Raw genomic sequence first — 22,833 nt, 5'->3', positions numbered from 1 at the left:
TCCCACCCGGGGCAGCCCCGGGTGACTGCTTTAAACCTGGTGGGGTTTCATGTAGAATTCGTGCTGGGTTCTGGTTCCAAAAAAAAAAAAAAACCACACCAAAAGAAATGTGGCAACTGGTGTGTGGCGGGGTGTGTACCTTTTGGATTTCTGAGGGAGGGAGGAATCTTGAGGGCCGGGGGTTCCCTTCGGTATTTCTTGTTATTCCTAAGGACACGGGAGCTGTGTCATGGAGTTGAGCAGGAAATCTCCGTGCCCAAAGGCTTCTGCTGTGTTCTTCACTGGTAAAAAAAAAAGCCGTGTTTCAAACAAACCGTGCCGTCTGGGTGGAAAATTCGGAAATCCTAATGGACCGTGGCCAACGCTGATGCCTGATGGTGTAGGGCCATCGGAGGCACGGGCAGGTGTGCTCCCTACAGGAGTTTGTTACATACATATTTGTTGCGGTTTCGGTTGTTTGTGGTTTTGTTTTTGGAGGGTTTTTTTTGTTTTTTGTTTGTTTGTTTTTCCTCCTTGGATTATCATTTAATTGTTCAGCTTTTCACTGAAAGTACAAAAAAAAAAAACTGTTGTGGAAAATGTACAGCATCTCAGGGAACCTGCAGCATACCTTTTTTGATAGGTGGTTTTTTTCCACCACCTGCCGAAAAGAACTGTAACTGCATCTTTGGTTAGAAACTATTTTAAGACGGTGATTACTGAGGGACAGAGTTTACTCCCTAGGTGTGCTGAAGTCATTCTTGGGTGTGGGTGCACATTCCTCAAGAAGTATGGGAGAGTTCATACTTGTTTGCCTCTACTACACTTATCTCCAATGACTTATGAAACTGGCAGCAGTGCACCAGCCTCGTATTCTTCTCCTCATTTATGTGTACAGTACACGTTAGTAGTACTTCATCTCTTAGGGTCTGAAAGGAGTTTGCTGTTCTTTAGGTATTAGCAGTTAACAACTTCCAATAGCCACGTTTTCAAATGGGGGGGGACAGAATTTTAACTGTCAAAGATATGATGAAGGTTTGCTGCTATTGGACATAGAATCATAGAATATCTCAAGTTGGAAGGGACACGTAAGGATTATCAAGTCCAGCTGTCGTGCTTTACTGTTGGTGTGATCATACTCTAGGGCATGTGTAAGCAGTGTAAAATCAAGCTAAGGTAGTGGTTAATATCCTCTTACAGCAAATTAAAGTGTTTTAGTAAGTCACGAGACTGTAGATCTCTTTCATTCTTCATACCTTGTCTTAGAGTGTATTGGTGGGAGAAGGTAACAGGAGAAGTGTAAGTATAGACCTTATTATAGCTCAGAATTAAATAGCTCCAAAAACTACTTGTTTAGTAAAACAAAAAAACCCCAAACCCAACTACTTCTTTAGTCCTTCAAGTAACATTGATACTTTTTCCTTTTTTTTAAACAGAAACGCAGCCCTGAAGAGAATGTTTTTTTCTTCAGTAAAGTAACATATTCCTGGTTTAGCAGGTGAGAATTTAATAAACTGCTTGTTGATGTTCATTGATGCTCACAGAGTTATCGAGCATGCACTTGAATTCCACGCCATCATTCTAGCTTGACCCAGAGCCTAAGCCTGATATTGCTGTTTGCTGTTTGTACAAAAATCGAAGTTTACAACTTTTAGAGGTTATATTTAAATATTTTGTTTATACGTAGTAACAGTCATTTTATGCATTATCTAATAGCATTATTTAAAGGTAGTCGTTGATAACTAAGCACAGTGTTTTTGTCACAACAGGCAATATTTTTAGACAACGGGATATAATAGGCCAAATTAGGTTATCATTTTATTATCTGTCTGTAAAGTTTGGCAATAGACAGAAATTCAAATAAGGTTTCATTTATACTCCATGTAGTGATTCAGCAATTTCCTACATCTCCAGGAACAAATATTCGGTAGTACATTTAAGGTATTTTCCAAGTAGCCAATTTCATGCTGGTTTTCCTCTCCCTTTTATGGCAGGCCACATGTTATTACCGTAGATCACCGGCTCATAAATACCAATAAAGTTCCTTTGCTTCTTGGGAAATTTTCCACTCGAAAATAGGAACTGAAAGTTCAACTATATCAAGTCATGCAGCTTCCTGTCATTTAATATTTTGGATGTTATTTCAAACAATTTCATGTGTTATGTCTTGTGATTATTGCTCATTTTAAACTTTTTTTGTTCTTCTTTAAAAATTATTTGAGTCAGACATATACACCTCAAAAATCTAAAAGTGAGAAAAAACATTTTAAGAGTGTTGTAACTGTTTCTTGCTTTATTCAGTATTATTAATTTTAAGGAAAAAAGGAAAATGGTATTTGCTATTAATAAGCTGAGACAAAACAATCAGATTTTTTCAAGGATTCAGAGTACTTGGTTAAACTCTGGCCCTGTTCAAGTTAGTAGTTCACCATCAGTTTCAGAGTAGCTGTGGTTTTTACCAGTCCCTACATTCTACACAATAAATACAAATTTGTGGGGTTTTTTTTAGAAAATTATGCTGTATACTGAGTGCACCACTTCTATATGACATTTATTTGTTCTGTGTGACAGTGTTCACCCAAATGTTAAAGCTAGTTTGTCCTTCATATTTTTTAACCAATTCAACAATGTTTAAAAAAAGAAGAGGGGGGAAAAAAGGGACTTCCATTCTACTCAGTGAGAGATGGTTTATCTATGAAATAACTATCTGGATGCAATTACACTAATATTCTGAACTCTAGATATGTTCCATCTTTCCAGTCACAAGCAAACCCAATAGATTATGGCTAATATATACTTGCCTTAAGTGCTTGCAATCTAGATGAGGGAATCTGAAATTAATTGTTACATTAAACTCATAACACTATATTATGTTTCTTTAGAATTCAGGCAATCTGGAGATTAAAGGGTGAAGGGCATGTGGTAAGTCTATTTATCCTCTAGCAGCAGTGAGTTTTTGCACTGAGATGAGTTACGCAGAATTCCTAAACAACAGTTCTCACTCAAGTACCAATTAGTCTGCTTTCCTCATCTGTGTCAAAAGCTGGCTCTGAGAGAAGCTGTGTTATTTTTGCCTTAACTTATGAAGCATAAAGCAAATTCACTTTCTATTAATGTTACAGCTTCAGTAGATGTGGTCCACCCCCACCAGAATTTTACGACCTCAAAAAAAGTGTTTCTGAGTCTTATTTTCCATCCTGTGATAAGCACAATGGCGCACACAGTAGCCTCAAGCCCAGCACTGACTTACTTTAAGTTAGAAACTTGTCAGCATTAATCCTTTTATATTTTCCCCACCTCAGAAACAGTATGGCATGGTTTGCTTTGAGTTGTCATAAATTTTATGTGCTCATCAAAAATTCCAAATTGTCTATTGTTCTTTCAAACAGAGTTCCTATAGGTTCAGTGTATTCATCAGCCCTTTTAAAATTTGCCATTTTAAAATTTGCCTTTTTAAGACAAATTTTAGTTTTTGTTGACACTTAAGTGCATAAAAGCACTTTGGTAAAACAAAATCTTAACAGTTCAAAGGAAACTTCTGTTGTACTTGTGCTAAAACCCAGTAATTTAAGGTTGTTACCTTGGTTAAAGATGAGTTGTAACATCATGCAGTCTTGCGATAGAAAAGGTATTTCATTCCACATCACAAGAATAAGTGGGTAATGATGCTACACACATTTGTTTATGAAATAGTATATTTTCCTATAAAGAAATACGGGCTCAGAAATGTAGACGGATTCTGCAGTAAAACGGTTCCTCAGAATTTGTTGTTCAGATGTGACAATCTGCTTGGGCTCTTGTTAATTCAGCTGAAGTTCAGTGTATTTAAGGTGACGGTAAGTATGTTCCACTACTTAGTCTGTAGCCTTTATAGGATTACATACATTATTTTGATTATAGAATTTATTTATATACACTAAATGTTATTATTAACTTTTGGAGTTAGTAGTTCTGCTTTTTTTGGCTGCTGTATTTCATGCTGTCTAAATTCATCTTTTTCTTTCAGACTAATATCTATAGGCTATAAGAAGCCATTGGAGAGGGATGATCTGTTTGAGCTGAATGAAAGTGATTCACCATACAGTGTGTGTCCTAGCTTTGAAAAGCAATGGAGAAAAGAAATCCAGAAGTCTGCCCCAGGATTAACGGTAGTTATAATTCTGACAATAGGCAATATTTTTTTTCTAAATTTAAGGAGTCTAGAAGCTGGAGATGATTTATAAAATCTTATTGTTTATTGAACAGCCTACATTTTGTAGACTGCGAAGGCCACTCAGAGTTGGGATCAGTGATCTCTAGCGTGGCAACAGAATTTTTCTCAAACGTTTAAGTTCAGACTTACCTATTAGAAAGTTATCCAGTTACATTTTAACACTTCAAATGATATGGAATCTACCATTACTCTTACTTCAGTGATTAATTACTATTTTTCTCAAAACTGTCAGACTAATTTTTCTCTGAACTTGTCTGTTTCCCGGTGTCTTGTCTGTGCATCTGTATTTCAGGTAGGTAGAGGAGTCTATTACCAGCCTGCTTATCAGTAGATGCTCTGGCTTACAGAACACACAAAACAGGTTTTAGTTTTCTTTAGTTTTAACAATATTGAGTTTTACAGATACTTTGAGTTTTTTGCTTGAGTTGTCCTGTGTGATTTTCGTGAAAGTCCTGGACAGTTTCAGTCACAGTTACTATTTTGTTGTTGTAGTTTAAATGCACTAGGAGCTCTGTAATGTTAGGAAGATCAGAGGAGAGAAAACCTGACCTGTAAGTTCAGTAAAAGTGTAGCTTTTGTTTTTTAATGACTTACTGAGAAGAGGGCTCCTGCAGAGTCTGACCTTACTGCATCTCTTCAGTATTTTTCTTATCTATTTGTAGATTTGCCCTTTCTTCCACTGATGGTATACACACCCAAACCCTTTCTACTAAAGCATTCAAAAGTATTTTTCATAAGGATAATTTTTAATTCAGATACTGTTTTTATTATTCAAGTGAGAAATTCTGTAATTATTCTGTAAAAAATATCCTGTCCTTCATCGCTGTGGTAGTTAAGGGGGGCTAACTTCTTTTTTTCGAGCCCTTGTAAGAATATTTGCAATTGTTTGAGCTAAGTTCAAACTGAAAAAAATAGTTACTTGACAAGAGAAAATATTCTGGAAGCATAAAAAGGTTCTTCAACCTTAAATAGAAAGTTGCTGTAAGCCTGCTGTAAATGATAATGCATTTATGGTAAAGTTTACCTCTGTTTTTCTGATACAATTTTTTTGACATGTGGTAATCATTTGAGAATTAAATTATTTTCTAGTTTTATTCGTCGATGATTGGGGCAACCCTAGAAATTATATTTATCCTTTCCTGAAACACTACTAGCCAGGCTAAATAAAACCAGACTTCATTTCTTGCCCCAAAGCTTTTCTTCTAACTGTAGGAAATGTACTTTTTCAGATCATAAGTACAGTGATGGCTTTAGATGGACACTATAATGTTACATATTTTATATTTGTAAATGTGGGTGAAGATAAAAAATATTTTTTTCTCTTAATTCTGTACATATTTTTGTAATCTTGCAGGCTTCTTACATCAAAAGAATGCTATTTAAGAAAACAAGTTTCCATAAACCATCTTTGATTTTGCCATTATGGCAAACATTTAAATTTTTATTGATTAAAGTTGCATTTCTGAAAGCTACAGCTGACATTCTGGCTTTCACGAGTCCACAAATAATGAAGTAAGTTTTTAATGTGTTTCTCTTTATGTTCAGAGAGTAACAGTAATAATAAAGCTAAAGGGTTACCAATATCAAAACCAAACTAAACAACAGCTTAGATGTGTAAAGAATTTTTTCCCTTCCCGCACCCCTCCCCCCCACCCCAGTGAGTATCTGAAAATGATCTAATGAGGGAAAGCTCAAAGAGATGAGGAATTTTTTAGCCAAAGGACTGATACAAAATCAGTATAAGTTCAATTCCACAATATTGTATTTAATATATTTAAATACAAAATCAAATGTTAAGAAAAATGGAGTACCAAGATATTTAACTTCCATGCTTTTTTGTCAATATTTTTCTATCTCTATTTTTAAAAAACCCACTTAAATATATAATAATATCTACAACTTCAGCATGTAATGGAAAACTGCAGTGACTCTGTTGTTACCATGTTGTTGGTACCATGAGGTTGATGGAAGTGGTTTTTACACATTGTGCTTACCATAGAGGTGTTAAGAATTTATCAAATACCTGTGTGTTTATAAAGAAAAGAGTTAATGAACAGAGTTATTGTTGTAACCTCCAAACTATAACCTGAATCAGCGTCATCCTGAACAAAATTGTTAACCATAAAATCTGTTTGAAGACATCACAGTTTCTGGTTATTTAAGATAGCCATTTACTGGCGCAAAAATAAGAATTTTACACTATTTTTTTTTTCTCTCACTTGGTAGTGGCAACCTTTCTAAGGACAAATATCTAATTATTTTTCTGTTTTGTTTTATGCCATTCTTTATTTGTACTCCATTATCAGTGAAGTCAGCAATAGCACATTCTTGTCTAGAATAGTATTTGAGAATTTCCAACAAATTGGAAAACACAGATAGGACTTGCCTTTTTTTAACATTGCATTTCTTCTTGACCTTCAACCATATCTGGATCCAAAATTCACTTAATTAAACAAGTTGCCAGTTTGTCAGTTTACTGAACTTTTTATTGTCAGTTGTTGACTTAATGCACAGAATTTAAAATTATTTTTCTTCATTTTCAGAGCAATTATAATGGTCAGTGAAAATCATCATAGTTCATATGGGAGTGGATGTGGCTATGCCATTGCCCTTTTCTTTGTAGTTCTCTCACAAACTCTTCTTCATCAGTTATACCAGCGTAACAACATGCTTACTGCAGTCAAAATCAAGACTGCGGTTGTTGGCCTGCTATACAAAAAGGTAATCGCGTATTCTACTTTTCTTTCAAAACAAAACCTAAAATAAACACATGGTGTTAAAAGACAATATGTTTACCAGCATGATCAAAACCCAGAACATTATACACTGGTGACAGGCTAACAGATTGACTTTATATTTTGATGATTATTTATTTATAATAATCATCAATTTCAGCAGCATTTCTATTATAAGACTATAATCCCCAAATTATGTATTTTTGCCAGTCACCTGTACAGGCATAATATTGGAGATACATGGAGAAACTGAACTCTTCTTATTTTGATTATGGGTTTATTTCTCAAATTTCCTGAATGAACTGGGAAAACTTTTTAGGTTGGATGTCTGGGAAAATGTAAGGGTATATGGGATCACTGTTTTTACTATGTAATAGTAGTGAATATGCAAAGCTGAAGTTTTCCACATTGTCTCCTTTGGGTGTTGAATTTTTCCCCCGGATTTTACTGAAATTCATTTTCTGTTGAATACCCAGTAGGTTTGTTGCTTTCCAGATGTTTAAAAGATAGCTAACTGCTGTGAAAATCTATCTATAACTTATCTGACCTTTAGTAAGTATGCTGAGGTGGCAATATTATTAGCTACAAGAAATGCAGGTGCTAATAATGTAGAAGTAACAGTAGCTGTTTGACCTGCAAAACATAAAAATGTTTACGATACTGTTAATATATAGCATATGAGATGAAGCTGGTGTTTGTTATGAACATGGCATGTTGGTGTTTTTACTGCAGTATTTAACTATTAAGCATGATTTAAGGAAGCCAAAAAATAATCCAAATATGAAATAAAATACTGTCTTTGTTAATTTAAAATACATTCTCTTTTCTCAAGAGTGTCAAACTGATCTTTTGACATAGACTTCTTGGGTGTTTTCTGAACCAGTATACAAAATTTTACTTGTAAGTTGCTAATCAGTTAAATGAAGGAATTCATTCTCTCAAGTCATGTATCAAGATATGTCAGTACATCAGGTCATGAACAGGGGAATAGAGGCTCCAGTTGGGGTGGGCATGTCTTTTGTCAAGTTTCCACAGCTACAGGGTAGAGATACAGCTTCTTGCTCTCTCTGAGTAGAGTTGATTAGTGAATGCTGGGTCAGGTTGTGCTTCACACGTGGGATGGATGGTGGAGTGAGTTGCTGCAGCACTGTCTTGTTACCTGCGGGAGTTGCAGGCGACACAGTGGAAAAATGTGAGGTACTAACATGGAGAGAGAGACCGTGAGTGTGTGTGTATGTGTTTGTCAGGGTGTCAGTCCTGTGACACCTGGGACTTACAGTATCTGCCTGCCACGCTGAGGTTATACGTGTGCTTGCTGTGAAGCCTGCTGTTGCTGGTTCCTGCACTGGGATGTTCTAAGCTAGGCCAAAGCTGAGGCTTTCCGTGCCCTCTTTGTGCCATGGCTTCCCGTCCCTTTACTATAAAGAGTTACAAGGCTGTTTCGCTGAGTGCAACTTTGCTCTAATTATTGTCCTTTCAGCTTCTCTTGCGCAGCTAAACCCATCAAAATTGTTTGTGACCTCTCTATTTTCTGCTTGCAGGCCTTAACTTTAGCGAATTCCTCACGTCGCAACTATACAACTGGGGAAATTGTTAACCTGATGTCAGCAGATGCTCAGCAACTCATGGAGCTAACTGTAAACATCAACCTGTTGTGGTCAGCACCTTTTCAGGTCATCATGGCTGTCATCTTTCTCTGGAAAGAACTTGGCCCCTCAGTCCTAGCAGGTGTTGCAGTGCTTCTTCTGGTTATACCTATAAATGCGCTTATTGCAGCCAAAGTGAAAAGACTGAAGGTGAGACATTTAAATAAGCTTAGTAAGGAGAGGTTAAGTTGCCATAATGTAGGAATATGGGGGGAAGAGGGGAGTAAATTATGCATGCGTAAGAATGCCATTGGTACATCTAAATTAAACCCAAAACAAATAAACAATGCCAAGCCACAGCTGGTTTTCATTGAGGGGGGAGTATAACTGCAGTAAGAAAGCCATGTGTTTGATAGCTAAACTAGTATTTAGGTTGGATGCCTAAATTTTCATTATACTGAAACAATTCTTTTGTATTAGTAAAAGTTACTCTATGACTCAATTTAGGAAATAGCTACGTTTTTGTGTATTGCATGAGTTAATTCCATTAAATAAGGGATTTTGTAGGATTATGGCCCTCTTCCACTCTTACTATTCAGACTAAGCTGCTCACTCAAATATAGCATGTTCTCCTGAGATTAGGGAAGTTCCCATAGAGGTACTGCATGTGTTCTGACTTCTTTCCTGCATCTCTGATGCTACAGTTCTCTTGGCATTGCCTGTTACTATGACACTTTCTGTGAGCTCCACTGAAAAAAAAAATACTCCAACCCTAAGTTTTGCATTGCTATCAAGGCAATTTGTCTCTGTCTTATTCTGCCTTTGGTGCAGCATGCAGTGAAGACTCTGGGTCTCCACTGGTTCTTTTTTAAGGCTGTGACACTTTAGAGACATTGGAAAAAAAAACCCAAACCCTCTTACCTCTCTTGCAGGTGAGGTCTGGCAGCTACATATGGACTTAGATCCCTACTGTGATATGAGATAGAGAGGAAATACAAAGGACAATAAAATAATTCTGTCTAAAAGTTTGCAACTTGTTTGGAGACTTATTCAAACACAACAACATTAAAGACGCTGTTAATTAATATTTGAAAAATGTGAGGTGCAGAAGAGCCTGAGTATAGTGTAGGAGTGAGAAAAAATTCTGTGTTTATTTGCTTGGTTCTTTTAATAGCAATGTGTTGATTGGTAACAAAGGAAACTTTCTTCCTAACTCCTGTATATATACATATATAGGTATACAGTGTTTTTTATCCATATAGTGCTACGTATATATTCATGTATGTGTATATATAGTGTTGTACTATATTGTTACTGAGTCTGTATTTAGCTGCTTAGTGATTTTGAAGATTAAAAACATATTATCATTCCTGAATGCCCTGAGAATTGGAAGCCTGTTAAGATTTTAATTCAATATGAAGAAAAATAAAAAGGACAAGAATTGAAATGAACTTTTTAAGATATATTAGGTGAAAATTATTTTAATGTATTTAATCCCTTATCCTATCTAATGAATTTTTTTACTACATTTGTATCTGTGAATGGTACAACTGCAGTGCTAGTGTGGTTTTCAGCAAGGTAAAAATAGCATAAAAGGTATGTATTGCCTACAGTACACTGCATATTTTACTTTCAAATCTTTTTTGCTCATTGGAAAATGAAAGCATTGCTGTCTTCCAATCAGAAAAGCCAAATGAAGTATTCAGATCAGCGAGTCAAACTACTAAGTGAAATGTTACATGGAATAAAGGTAATGCCACAACTAATATGGGTGGGGGTTGTTTTTGGTTGGTTGTAAAGATAGAAAGTAAGTTATTTGAAAAACTAAGGTTTTATGAGTAATATTTCAGCTGATAATGGTAAAAGTTTAAGGAGAAAATGTTTAACATAATGCTTTAACATAAGGGGTTTTGGAAAATATTTACTGGTTTAATTTGGTTTGAAAAACTTACTATCCAGGATGCATTAATTTTACTATCACTTTTTTACTGAGAATGTAAAATATGTTAATAGATGTCTGAAAACCTTTAGCAGGGTAAAATTTTAGCATGGAAGAAAAGCACTTTTAAAAGTTGTCTCATTTTTATTATTTATCCTGTTTTGAAATAGACCAGCTCATCATTTGTGATACATAAGAGACAAGTTGAAAGCTGAAGAATTAAAAGTGACTATAGTATATCTTCCATAAGAACTACCTCATTTTGAGTTATCTCAGGTCTTGCTTTCATTTGTAACTCATTCAGATTTTTGTAGTTTGGCATTGCTGAAAATTTGAAAATGACATTTGGAGCTTAAGCTTATTTTCTGAAACATGGTCGCTGTTTTTTTGTTTTATTAAAATATGTTTGTTTGATTATCTAGATCCTCAAGCTTTATGCATGGGAACCTGCGTATCAAAGGAAGGTCATGAGCATTAGAGAACGGGAAGTAGATGTTTTGAAGTCATCTGGGTATCTGACGACTTACTCCATGCTAACATTGACGTGTATTCCTTTTATGGTTTGTTTTATGAAAATATTAATTCATGCAGGACTGTTTCTTGTGTTCCCTATTGCGTTAGTAACTGAATGGCTCCCATATATTGCCTCACAGTATCTCAAAACATTACATTTATCAACACAATATATTTGAATTCTCAGGTTCGAATAGCATGTATATGACTGGAGCAAAATGAGATTCATTTTGAATTGACCGAGCTTTTAAAAACCTGTTAGAAAGTCAGAAACCAAATCTAAAGCTCCTGAATCTCATTTCACTGTTTTAATCCTACTGTTTCTGTTGTATAGAAATCAACTGTATCCTTCTCCTTTTTTAAGTTTTAAGGGGATGCATTTTTGATCTCTTAATTTTTAACTGTCCTTTCTCAAACCTCAAACACTAAACCTGTAAATACATGAAAAAGAAATAACCAATAATATGAACCAAATTGATCCTAGCATTGTTTCAGTGGAATTCTATCAGGAATGCATTCAGATCCTTGGATCTTTAAATCCCTCTGTTAAACTCCATTGGAAAGTAGGAGAAAGGAGACTTTGGGGCCTTGAGACAACTGGTTAAGGAGTAAGGAGCACAAGTAGTGTTCTCCTCTATCCCTCCAGTTGCAGGGAATTACGAGGGGAGAAACAGGAAGAGCCAACAGATCAATACCTGGCTCTGAGCCTGGTGTGACTGGCAGAATTTGGGATTGTTTGATCTGGTGGTGGTCTACACGACAGCAGGCCTGCTGGTGACAGACGGGGTACACCTGTTTCAAAGGGGGAAAAGGATCTTTGCACAGGAGTTAACAGGGCTCATTGAAAGAGCTTCAAACTAGATTTCATGGGTGTACAGGATAAAACCAGGATCGGTAGAGATAAGCCTGGAGGCAGCATCCCAATGTTTGAGGGACGGTGTGCTAGTGAGGTAGTGAGGTCCTTCAGTCTGCCATCGTAGTGGAGGTAGGGGATGGAGATCCATGTGTCAGCAAAGATACAAGGGTTATTAATGTGTTAGAAACCATGGAAGCACATAAGAACAGTCACATAGGAATTAGGGCTTCTCCCCCAGAAAAGGTGGTGGGATCAATAGCCCAACAGAAGTGCCTCTACACCAATGCATGCAGCATGGGTAGCAAAGAGGAGTAGTTGGAAGCCGTTGTGCAGCTGGAAAACTATGATTTAGTTGCAATCATGGAAACATGGTGGGACAACTTGAACAACTGGAGTGATGCAATGCATGGCTATAAACTCTTTAGAAGGGATAGGCAAGGAAGGAGAGGTGGTAGGGTAGCCCTGTATGTTATGGAGTGTTTTGGCTGTCTGGAGCTTGATGATGGTGATGAATGGGTTGAGTGTTTATGGGTAAGAATCAGGAAAGGCCAGTAAGGCTGATATCATGGTGGGAGTCTGTTATAGACCACTCAACCAGGATGAAGAGGCAGATGAGATCTATAAGCAACTGGGAGAAGTCTCGTGATTGCTAGCCCTTGCTCTCATGGGGGACTTCAACTTACCAGATGTCTGCTGGAAATAGAATACAGTGGAGAGGAAACAGTCTAGGATGTTCCTGGAGTGTGTGGAAGGTAACTTCCTGACCCAGCTGGTGAGTGAGCCAACTAGGGAAGGGATGCTGTTGGACAGAGATGGTTGGAGGCAGTCTTGGACACAGCAATTATGAAATGATAGTTTTCTATTGTTGGAGAAGTAAAGAGGGGGTTTTGCAGAACGGCTGCTTTTGACCTTCGTAGGGCAGACTTTGGCCTGTTTAGGGGCCTCGTTGACAGAGTCTCTTGGGAGGTAGTCCTGAAGAGCAAAGGAGTCCAGGAATGCACAGGAGCAGGCTGTCCCTATGTGCCAAAAGGTGAGCTGTCCGGAAAGACTGGACTGGCTGAAGAGAGCTTTGACTGGAACTCAGGAAAACAAAGAGAGTTTATGACCTTTGGAAGAAAGGGCAGGAAACTCAGGAGAATTACAAAGACGTCGTGAGGTTATGCAAGGAGAAAACACGAAGGTCTAAAGCCCAACTAGAACTTAATCTGGCTACTGCTATAAAAGACAATAAAAAATGTTTTATAAATACATTAGCAACAGAAGGAGCACTAAGGTGTATCTCTATCCCTTATTGTGTGCAGGGAGGAAAGATAGTGACAAAAGATAAGGAAAACGCTGAGGTAGTTAATGCTTTCTTTGCCTCAGTCTTTAATAGTAAGACCAGTTGTTTTTGGGGTACCCAGCCCCCTGAGCTGGAAGACAGGGAGTGGAATACAGCCCCCGTAATGCAAGGGGAAATGGTTAGCGACCTGCTACAGCATTAGACACACACATGTCTATGGGGCTGGATGGGATCCACCCAAGGGTACTGAAGGAGCTGGCAGAAGTGCTCACCAAGCCACTTGGTGATGCAAGGTGGAGAACTACAGGCCTGTCAATCTGAACTCGAGTCTGGGGAAGGTTATGGGACAGATCATCTTGAGTGCCATCACATGGCACATAAAGGACAACCAGGTGATCAGGCCCAGTCAGCATGGGTTCATGAAAGGCAGGTCCTACTTGACTGACCTGATCTCTGTCCATGACAAGATGGGTGAGGGAAAGGCTGTGAATGTTATTTACCTAGACTTTAGTAAAGACTTCCGACACCATTTCCCACAGCTTTCTCCTGGAGAAACTGACTACTCATGGCTTGGATGGGTGTACTCTTTGCTGGGTAAAAATCTGGCTGGATAGCTGGGCCCAAAGAGTTGTAGTTAATGGATTTAAATCCAGTTGGTAATCAGTCACAACTGGGGCCTGTTCTCTTTAATATCTTTATCAATGATCTGGACGATGGGATTGAGTGTACCCTCAGTAAGTTTGTAGATGACTCTAAGTAGGGCAGGAGTGTTGATCTGCTTGAGGGTAGAAGGGCTCTACAGAGGGATCTGGACAGGCTGGATCAATGGGCTGAGGTCAATGGTATGAGGTTCAATAAGGTCAAGTGCTGGGTCCTGCACTTGGGTCACAACAAGCCCATGCAGCGTTACAGGCTTGGGGAAATGTGGCTGGAAAGATGCCTGGTGGAAAAGGACCTGGGGATGTTTGTCAACAGCTGGCTGAATATGAGCCAGCAGTGTGCCCAAGTGGCCAATAAAGCCACTAGCATCGTGGCCTGTATCAGAAGTAGTGTGGTGAGCAGTACTAGGGAAGTGATTGTCCCACTGTACTCGGCACTGATGATGCCTCACCTTGAGTACTGTGTTCCGTTTTGGGCCCCTCACTACAAGAAGGACATTGAGGTGCTGGAGCGTGTCCAAAGAACAACAAAGCTGGTGAGGGGTCTGGAGCCAAGTCTTATGAGGAGCGGCTGAGGGAACTGGGGTTGTTTAGCCTGGAGAAGAGGAGGCTGAGGGGAGACCTTGTTGCTCTCTACAACTCCCTGAAAGGAGGTTGTAGTGAGGTGGGGGTTGGTCTCTTCTCCCAAACCACAGGTGATAGGACAAGAGAAAATGGCCCCAAGTTGCACCGGGGTTGGTTTAGATTGGATATTGGGAAAAATTTCTTCACTGAAGGGGTTGTCAATCTTTAGAACAGGCTGCCCAGGGCAGTGGTTTTGTCACCATCCCTGGGGGTATTTAAAAGACGTGTAGATGTAGGGCTGGAGGACGTGGTTTAGTGGTGGACTTGGCAGCGCTAGGTTTGTGGTTGGACTTGATCATCTTAAAGGTCTTTTCTGACCTAAATGATTCTATGGATCAAACTGGAACCTTCGTTAGGGATAAATAACAACCATTAATCTCAGTTGTACAAACTGACATCTTTGAGTGCTTAGCCCACGATATGTAATAGGCGAAGAGGAATATTCCTTAGGAATAGTGAAAGGGAGGATTAAGGCCATCCTTCAGTCTGTAAACTTGATAATAACTGAAATATTTGAAGCAGTGAGTGATAAAAAATTGAAGTTTGAATTAAATGAAATGACATAACCAACTTACTCTTTATGACTTTCTTAGGAGTCCTTCTACTTTATGACTAGTTTAGTTTAGGACTCCTAAAGTCAATAAAAGGCAGAGGAGACCCCATAGGACAGGTTGGGTTTTACCCAGGCTTTTCTGCATAATTCTGAAGGCTTGAGTATCTGTTGTGTAAGAGTATCTGTTGTGCTTATTCTCTGATGACTAGTGATTAGATTTTTGAAAAAAATTTCAAGCAGTCAAAATAAAAATACATGCAGCAAATAATTCTATTTTATGTCCAACATCATAGCAATAACAAGAAGAAAGAAAAGAAAAGTGGATTTCCTGAAACATCATGTTTGAGTGTTTTCAAAATGAAGAAATCAATTCCTGAGATAGGAAAGTTACTTCATATAGTTTCATATGTATCTGATTGGGTCAAGCACAGTAGGTATTTTTTTTCTCACTAAAATTACAGTATTCCTGCACTCAGTATTGCAGCTGTGCAATAATTTCCATGTGCAGCAGTTACAGAGTTTATACACAAGCAGAAATGGGATCCTACACCTTTCAGATGCAAACAGAAATAGTATCTGTGTATAAATTTTTGTTATAAGTTGGTTTTGCTTCTGGATATATCTTTGTCTTTTTTTTTATTTAAAAGGTCTCATTGGCTACATTTGGAGTTTTCTTTCATCTGGACAAAGAGAACGCTTTAACTGCAACTAAAGTTTTTACATCTATTTCTTTGTTTAACATTTTGCGACTGCCTTTGTTTGATTTACCATCGGTGATCTCTGCTGTAGCCCAGGTACACATATTATGAACAAGTGCTATAAAAGGCTGATGTTTATACTCTGTCATGTTTCATCTATTTCTAGGAGTGATTAAGTCATTTAATTATTTTAAGTTACATTTTATTGAGATGAAACTGCACTGTATTTTTGTGGAATGAGAAACGTGAAGGCAGTTTAAAGGATGGCTCTCAGTCTTCTAAGTAGAACGAAAATTGGGTAGCACACCTAATTGTGACTGAGCTTTGTTTCTTGCTTTTCTTCTTTAAGTGGGCTAGACTCAACTTCTACTCCTACTTTCTCAACTTTGCTTCTTCGTAGTCCACCAAAGATAAAGTATGAACAATTTGGGCTGCACATGTTTAAATCACTCAGCCGTTGTTATATATTGGAGCCCTTGGTACCAGGTAGGAGAGACCCATTGCAGACTCTACAATACTGTTTTTCTCAAGTCACCACTGAAGGAAGTAGAGGAAAAAGGAGTAGAGCCGCTGAGGATACTGTATCAGCAACCTTCAGTCCTAATGGTACACCGGTAGGGTTACTGTGTGAGTTGGGAACTTCTAGCTTTTAACACTTTATTATGGGCATATTATATGAGCTGCTCATGAATGTATTCTGTCACAGTTTGTACAGAACTCAGCTTTTTTTAAAGGAGGGGACCACTGTGAGAAGGTACTCATCCTAATCTGATTTCATTCATGGTTAGCATACTGTAAGATCAAAATCTTGTCTTTTCCTAAAGTTTACTTCTAATAGCTTAAAAATTAGCACAAGCGTAAGTTTATCTCACTTTGTCACAGCATGGCGATGGACATGTCCTGATGCCCTCGCAGTAAAATGTTGTCTTTATTCATTATATGAAGAGAGTTACTGTGCGCTAGTTCTCTTTTTTTTTTTTTTTTTTTAAAAAAAAAGCTAAATTGTTTTCAGCACAGGTTTATAAAAACAAACTAATTGAGTCAGAGGAACCAGACATTCAAGGTTTAACTATATCTTCTAACGTCTATGTCAAGCATGCTCTGTTACTTTGTAACTACCAAGCAATAGATTCAGGAAAAAAAACCCCACAGTTTATATTGTTTAATACTTTAAGGAAAATAATTTTTAAATAGCTAAACACCTTTTTTTTGTATATCTTCAAATAAGAGAATGAGTATGTCTTTCCATATTATCTAGAAAATTTTAAATATTATTTAAAAAAGTATGGAGCACAGGCATGTTATAAATATTATATATGTATACGTTCATCTTGCAGACCAAAGTTTCTCTGAGCCGTTTAGAGGATTTTCTGTGTGCTGATGATCTTAATCCTGAGGATGTCAATAAAAACTACAGTGGAAGTAAGCAGTAGTTATAAATTTTTAATTGGTCTCCTGGTTGCGGCAGGGATGGGGTTAATGTCCCCCGGAGCCGGCAGGGGGCGAGTGTTCCATCCCAGGTGACCCGTGCCCGGGCTATCAGAGGCGTTGCCGGGGCGGGGGGAGCAGTCCCCACTCAGGGGTGGGCTGCGGGGGAGCGGGTTCGGTGGTGCGCTGCATGGCGGTACTGTAATCGCATCTTCATATCCCTTTATCGGTGTTATTGTTTTGTTTTCATCTTCCCTTTTGCTGTTCTGTTAAATTGCACTATTTTAACCCACGAGTTTTGCTCTTTTCTGTCATTTTTTCCCATGGCTGTGGGAGTTGTGAGAGTGGCTGCGTGGTGCTTTGTTGCTGCCTGAGGCCAAACCACAACAATTGGACATGAGTTTATATGGATGATCTTTAAGAAACTGAACTGAGGGAATGGCTTAGCAACTCTTTGATTTATTTTTTTTTCTTTACTGCAACAGATCATGCTGTTGGGTTTATTGGTGCTTCTTTCCGCTGGGAAAAAAATGGCCTGCCAGTCTTAAAAAAGTAAGAGATTTCTTACTTATCTTTATGAACTCCTTTGGCAGCTATTTTTTTACTTAAGAGGGATCACACATTGGCTACAGTAGATGCTACATGAGAAGTCTACCCATTGATTGTCAGAGTAAGAAGGAACGTGAACCACAGGCCTGAGAGGAATACAGTAAGACCACTGGTTGACTATTGGTTAGACTGTCTCCCATTTGATGTTATTGTGACCAGATGAAAGCACAACCTCTTAACTTGCAGGCAAATAAATTTATACTTAAAGTCATTATTGCAAGATTCTGAACGGTGCATAGTCAAAGGAATTGCATACTTAAGTACTAATTTTGCATTGTTCTGAGGGTAAAATAGAGTATTTCTTTCTTACGGTGACCACAACCCATACATGAGGGAGTATTTACAAAGGGGATAACTAATTTGTCTTCCTCAATATTTCCAGCTTGAGTGTCAGCATTCCTGAAGGCTCTTTAGTAGCTGTTGTGGGACAGGTTGGATCTGGAAAGTCATCTTTTCTTTCTGCTATTCTTGGAGAAATGGAGAAGCTTGAAGGAACAGTTCAGAGAAGAGTAAGATCGTCTGTCCGTGTCCCCCTGCCCTGCCCCACTCCTCAATACCTAAATTAGCAGAACTGCGTCTGAAAGTGCAGTTTTTCCTTCTCAGCTATTTATGGTTGTAGAAATACTGGCAAGGGTAGCTCCAGCTTCTTAAATCTTCAAAGAAAAGTAACACAGGACACTTTGTTAACAGTGTAACAATTTTTCTTTGTTTGGAACCTAAGTGGTAGTGAAGCTATTTTCATTTTTTCTATAATATATATAACCCAGTGCAAAAATCATGAGTGTTTAAGTAATACATTGAGCCTAAACATCTAATGGTTGCTGGTGCAGCTGTACAAACATGACCTACTTGGAGCAGTTATAAACTGTTGTAGAAGATTATCATCTTTCTTGCAATTGCACACGTGTAGAGAAGATAAACAATACAGAAATAGAGGGAAAAGTTGAACTTCAGGCAGAGATGGAATCAAGGTGCTGGCTGTCCTAGTGACAGGAAACCCTGTAGCTTAATTTGTGTGGTAGTTACATGGAACAATGAAAGTCCCCATCACAGAACAGAGTTTAGGAAAAATTTTTATAGGTCATAGGTATGAAGGAAGTTAACCTCTGATGACAGACTACAGTGCTTGAGCCAATAAATAGCAATGGATAAGCACAATATCAGTTAATCTGGTTGCAAGTGGATGTGGCCATGTTAAAAAAGTGTCTCAGCCTTGAAAATAAGTGTTGAACTAGAATCCACTCCTGTGGGAATCTAGTACAGTATCCTGTCACTGTTAGGGGATGGGGGAAGAATATGAACTTGAGGTGTTCTGAATCTGAGTAGTAGTTAATGGGAAAAAGATCAGCTTTAGTAGATCTAAGTGGAATCTAATAAGGAAGGCATATACCCAACCAGTGTATCTATACTATCAATTTGTTGTAAAATTAGTAGATTTTCACAAGGCATGTAGCTTAATGTAAGAAAAGATTGAGGAGCATTTCTAGTTATTCCTGTACTGTAACCTTAATTTCTAATGGCTGACATATTCCACAGCATGTTATGTAAAAATACAATTAATCAAATTGTATTTTGATATATACCTAATACAGACCCATTTTGCTGCATATAAATCTTACAATGGATGCCTGTTTGTCTCTGAAATCTTTCCCTGAAAGACTTTGCTCAATATATGTCCCAGCTCTGTCAGTTTTGTTCAAAGTATGTGATCTTACAATAGTTATAGGCAAGCTGTTATAAAGGAATATTCAGCAGATACTGTTTTTATTATCTGACTTAGTCAAAATTTGAACAGTTTAATAATGTGCAAGTTTTGGAAGTAATGGTCACTTTGAGGTAAAGCTGGAGTTTCAAACCTATTTTTGACAGCTATTTTTTATGTTCAGAAAGCCCAAGTAAAAAAATGTTTCCAATTCTTTTTAGGGTTCAGTGGCATATGCTTCTCAGCAGGCTTGGATTCAAAATGGCAGTTTACAGGAAAATATTCTTTTTGGTGCAAATCTAAATAGGTCATACTACGAACTTGTTTTAGAGTCTTGTGCGTTACTGCCAGATTTGGAACAGTTACCAAATGGAGACCAAACAGAGATTGGAGAAAGGGTAAGAATTTGAGGTGTCAGAATAAGTTAAGTTATGGCTTTTGTGTTTTTTTAATATATTATTTATTTGATAATTTACGCTGATGACTAATCAGTGCTCAGCCAGGTACATCTAGCCCATCTCCCTGCTTAGCTTACTTACTTTGAACTTGACTTCTGTTCAAGCTCTGAACTCTTGTTAATTTTTAAAATGGCTCTTTTCTATACAAAAGTTTGAGTCAGCCCTGTGCTGTTCTCCAAGGGTTTCCTCTCTACTGTAAAAATGCCTGTATGACTGTAAATAATAGTTATTTTTTAATTTTCTGAAGTACCTTAGATTTGCTTATTTTGGAGAGGAAATTTAATCAACAGAGCCCAAACTTTGCTCTAATTACTTTAAAATCCAAATTTCTGTTTTCATATCTACTATAAAAGTTACTTTGATTACCTGAAAAAAGTAATGACAAGACTGAGTGTGATACACTGATCTTCTTTAGTATTTTATATTTAAATGTGGATTATTTTGCCTTTCTTTTCTTAGGGTGTCAATATAAGTGGAGGGCAGAAGCAGAGAGTGAGTCTCGCTAGAGCTGTGTACAGCAATGCTGACTTGTATCTTCTGGATGACCCCTTGTCTGCTGTAGATGTACATGTTGGGAAACATCTTTTTGAGAAGCTAATTGGACCTTCAGGTCTCCTAAAAAGCAAGGTAAAGTAGTACGGCTTCCTTTAAACTGGGGATGAACTGCTTTGTACAACACAACAGACGCAGTAAGAGTCCCAGTCATTCTGCCAAAGCTCATCTTTTACCTAGTGTGTTGATGAAAACTATTCTGAATAAAAAAGCTAAATAAAAAGCACAGTTGGTTGTGCCAATTTGAAGCCTACAGGATAGACATAGCAGAGACCGAAAAAAAAAGGTGGAGAGCTGGCCTGATACGGGAGTCTGAAAGATTCATGTAATATTTGCTCATTTCTTTTTTACTGGCAGTTCTTGAGGAGTGCTGTGGTCTGTATGTGGAGGGCAGGGGGAGCCCTTTTGTGGTCGCTCTTGATGCTTCGCTGCATTAAATAGGTTATAGCCAGCGTAGCTTATAGAAAGAAAGGCTGCTTGCTGAACAAAGAAATTCCTTGTGGAAAGTAGAATCAGAAGGAATAGATTCTCCCATTTAAAAACTGCTCATGTGGAAAGATAAGATAGCATGTAAAAAATCTCCCCTGAGTGTTCTGAATTAGTACAGATTATTCCCACTGGCTGATGCCTGCAAAACACATGTATTACTATGAAATATTTACTATTATGAATATGTTACTTACTATGAAGTAAATGTCTTTCACTTTCCCTCTCTTCCTTCTCCCTTTTCTTAATTTACTTGCTCCATAGGTTATAAGTATCTGGCAGAAGCAAGAACTCCAGTAATGGTAGACTTGTAAGCCGATTTTAATATTAAGACTATCAACTACATGTAGTATATCAAAAGCTGTAGTATCTACCTTTTCTCTTTAAAACCTGATCTAAACTATCCCTGAGCAGAAGATACACATTAAAAAACAGTTAAGTACAAGTAATAGCAAGTAGCTATAAGCATAAAGTTTGACATTACAATCAGCAATTAAAAGAGTAATGTAGTAAAGTAGGCAATAAATAACAACAATAATAATAAAGTAGACAAATGTGCAAAATCCCAGAAAAAATCCATTATATCATTCCAGTTATCATAATATAATGTCTACTTTTAATATATGCTTTGTATTTATATGGTAAAATGGAAAACATTGTGTTTCAGACTCGTATATTGGTGACCCATAACCTAACACTCCTGCCTCACACTGATCTTATAATAGTAATGGAAGAGGGCAGAATAAGCCAAATGGGGACCTACCAAGAACTCCTTTCAAAGAGAGCTAATTTTGCTGAGCTTATTCAAGTCTTCAGTGCAGAGCATTCAAGTGAAGAAACACCACCAATGGAAGGTGAGAAAATTTGTATAATGTATTTGCTTAGTAGTTTTTCTTTTTAAGCTTCTCAAAATATTCCTCCTCCCCTTCCTGGAAACGAATAGAATAATTGCTGGAGAACATAGAGTGTTCCTGTCTATGTTTTGGTATAGAATTACAGGTTATAAACTGAAAAAAAATCAGGCTTTAACGTCTTGAGATCAAATGATTTACTCTTTCAACTAATGGATGCATGATAAAGCTGCCTTATGCAGCTGTTTTCCAGTTTTAAATACTGTATCAATTACCTGGTAAAGTTACTTGATTCTGCTAAGGATTTATCACCAAATAAATAACTTATGGGTATTTCAAATTAATCTTGCATTGTCAAAGATGATGTCCTGTTTTATATTGGATACTTCCTGTTTCCATCACCTTAGACTGCTGTAAGAGTGGAGCACAGCAGAACTAGTAGGAGAATATGGTCCATTTGTAGGAGAAAAAAATAAATTAAACTTTTACTGCTCTTATGAAATAATTCCAGCCAACAAGTATACAGCATAAGCAAACACATACTGCATAGTACCTTAAAAAGCATACTTACAAGTCATTCACATGGTTTGGGCCTTATCTTACTTCTGCACTTGAGTTGTTCAATGTGTGCTCTTTATAGAGTTATGGGAAAGAAATAGGTACACTGACAAAACAGTCTGACCTGTTTTCATCATGTACATCAGGAGGATGTTAATTGTGGTTATTTAATTTTGAGAGAAACAATCTCTCCACATGACACAGAAAACTCCCATTAGAGACAAGCGACTGCAGACATTTATAATGCTAGTTTCCGGTTAGCTTATAACTCTAAATTGAGCCTGTAGGTAAGTACAATGCACAGGCTTGTGGGCTTATTAATTCAGGCCGTATACTGGAGCCAGCACTCTCAAATATTTGCTGGGGTTAACAGGGAGGAGCAGAAAGACAGAACAGCAAATTTGCAAAAGGCAGCAGTGAGCAGTCTTGAGTTAGCTGTATTGGGATGTAAGTGTGAGGTAGCCATGTAAGAAGACCTGTATTTTTCATGAAGGGTAATAAAGAGACGGAAGGGGAACTAAAGTAATGAGAAGAAACAGCATGAAGCGTGTT

At 37.6% G+C, this 22,833-nt stretch overlaps 1 protein-coding gene across 1 annotated transcript in view; it reads left to right on the top strand.

Annotated features, from left to right (window-relative positions):
- Window positions 1-1,430: 1,430 nt before the first annotated feature.
- The window catches only part of LOC104285416 (multidrug resistance-associated protein 1-like), a gene marked incomplete at its 5' end in the record, with an annotated part of 36,244 nt that continues 14,841 nt past the window's right edge, over window positions 1,431-22,833 (top strand). Inside the window, 14 exons of the mRNA XM_009883870.1 lie at window positions 1,431-1,477; window positions 3,986-4,127; window positions 5,547-5,704; window positions 6,736-6,913; window positions 8,469-8,723; window positions 10,198-10,263; window positions 10,875-11,012; window positions 15,587-15,733; window positions 16,975-17,059; window positions 17,551-17,617; window positions 18,057-18,183; window positions 19,598-19,774; window positions 20,294-20,461; window positions 21,540-21,726. Of these exons, the coding sequence (XP_009882172.1) occupies window positions 1,431-1,477; window positions 3,986-4,127; window positions 5,547-5,704; window positions 6,736-6,913; window positions 8,469-8,723; window positions 10,198-10,263; window positions 10,875-11,012; window positions 15,587-15,733; window positions 16,975-17,059; window positions 17,551-17,617; window positions 18,057-18,183; window positions 19,598-19,774; window positions 20,294-20,461; window positions 21,540-21,726 (1,942 nt within the window). The remainder of the gene's footprint in view (window positions 1,478-3,985; window positions 4,128-5,546; window positions 5,705-6,735; window positions 6,914-8,468; window positions 8,724-10,197; window positions 10,264-10,874; window positions 11,013-15,586; window positions 15,734-16,974; window positions 17,060-17,550; window positions 17,618-18,056; window positions 18,184-19,597; window positions 19,775-20,293; window positions 20,462-21,539; window positions 21,727-22,833) is intronic.

This window comes from Charadrius vociferus, unplaced genomic scaffold, assembly GCF_000708025.1.
Source record: "Charadrius vociferus isolate BGI_N301 unplaced genomic scaffold, ASM70802v2 scaffold414, whole genome shotgun sequence".
NCBI classification, from domain to species: Eukaryota; Metazoa; Chordata; class Aves; order Charadriiformes; family Charadriidae; genus Charadrius; species Charadrius vociferus.
Note: the sequence above shows the minus strand (reverse complement) of the source record. Positions and strands in the feature narration are given on the sequence as shown.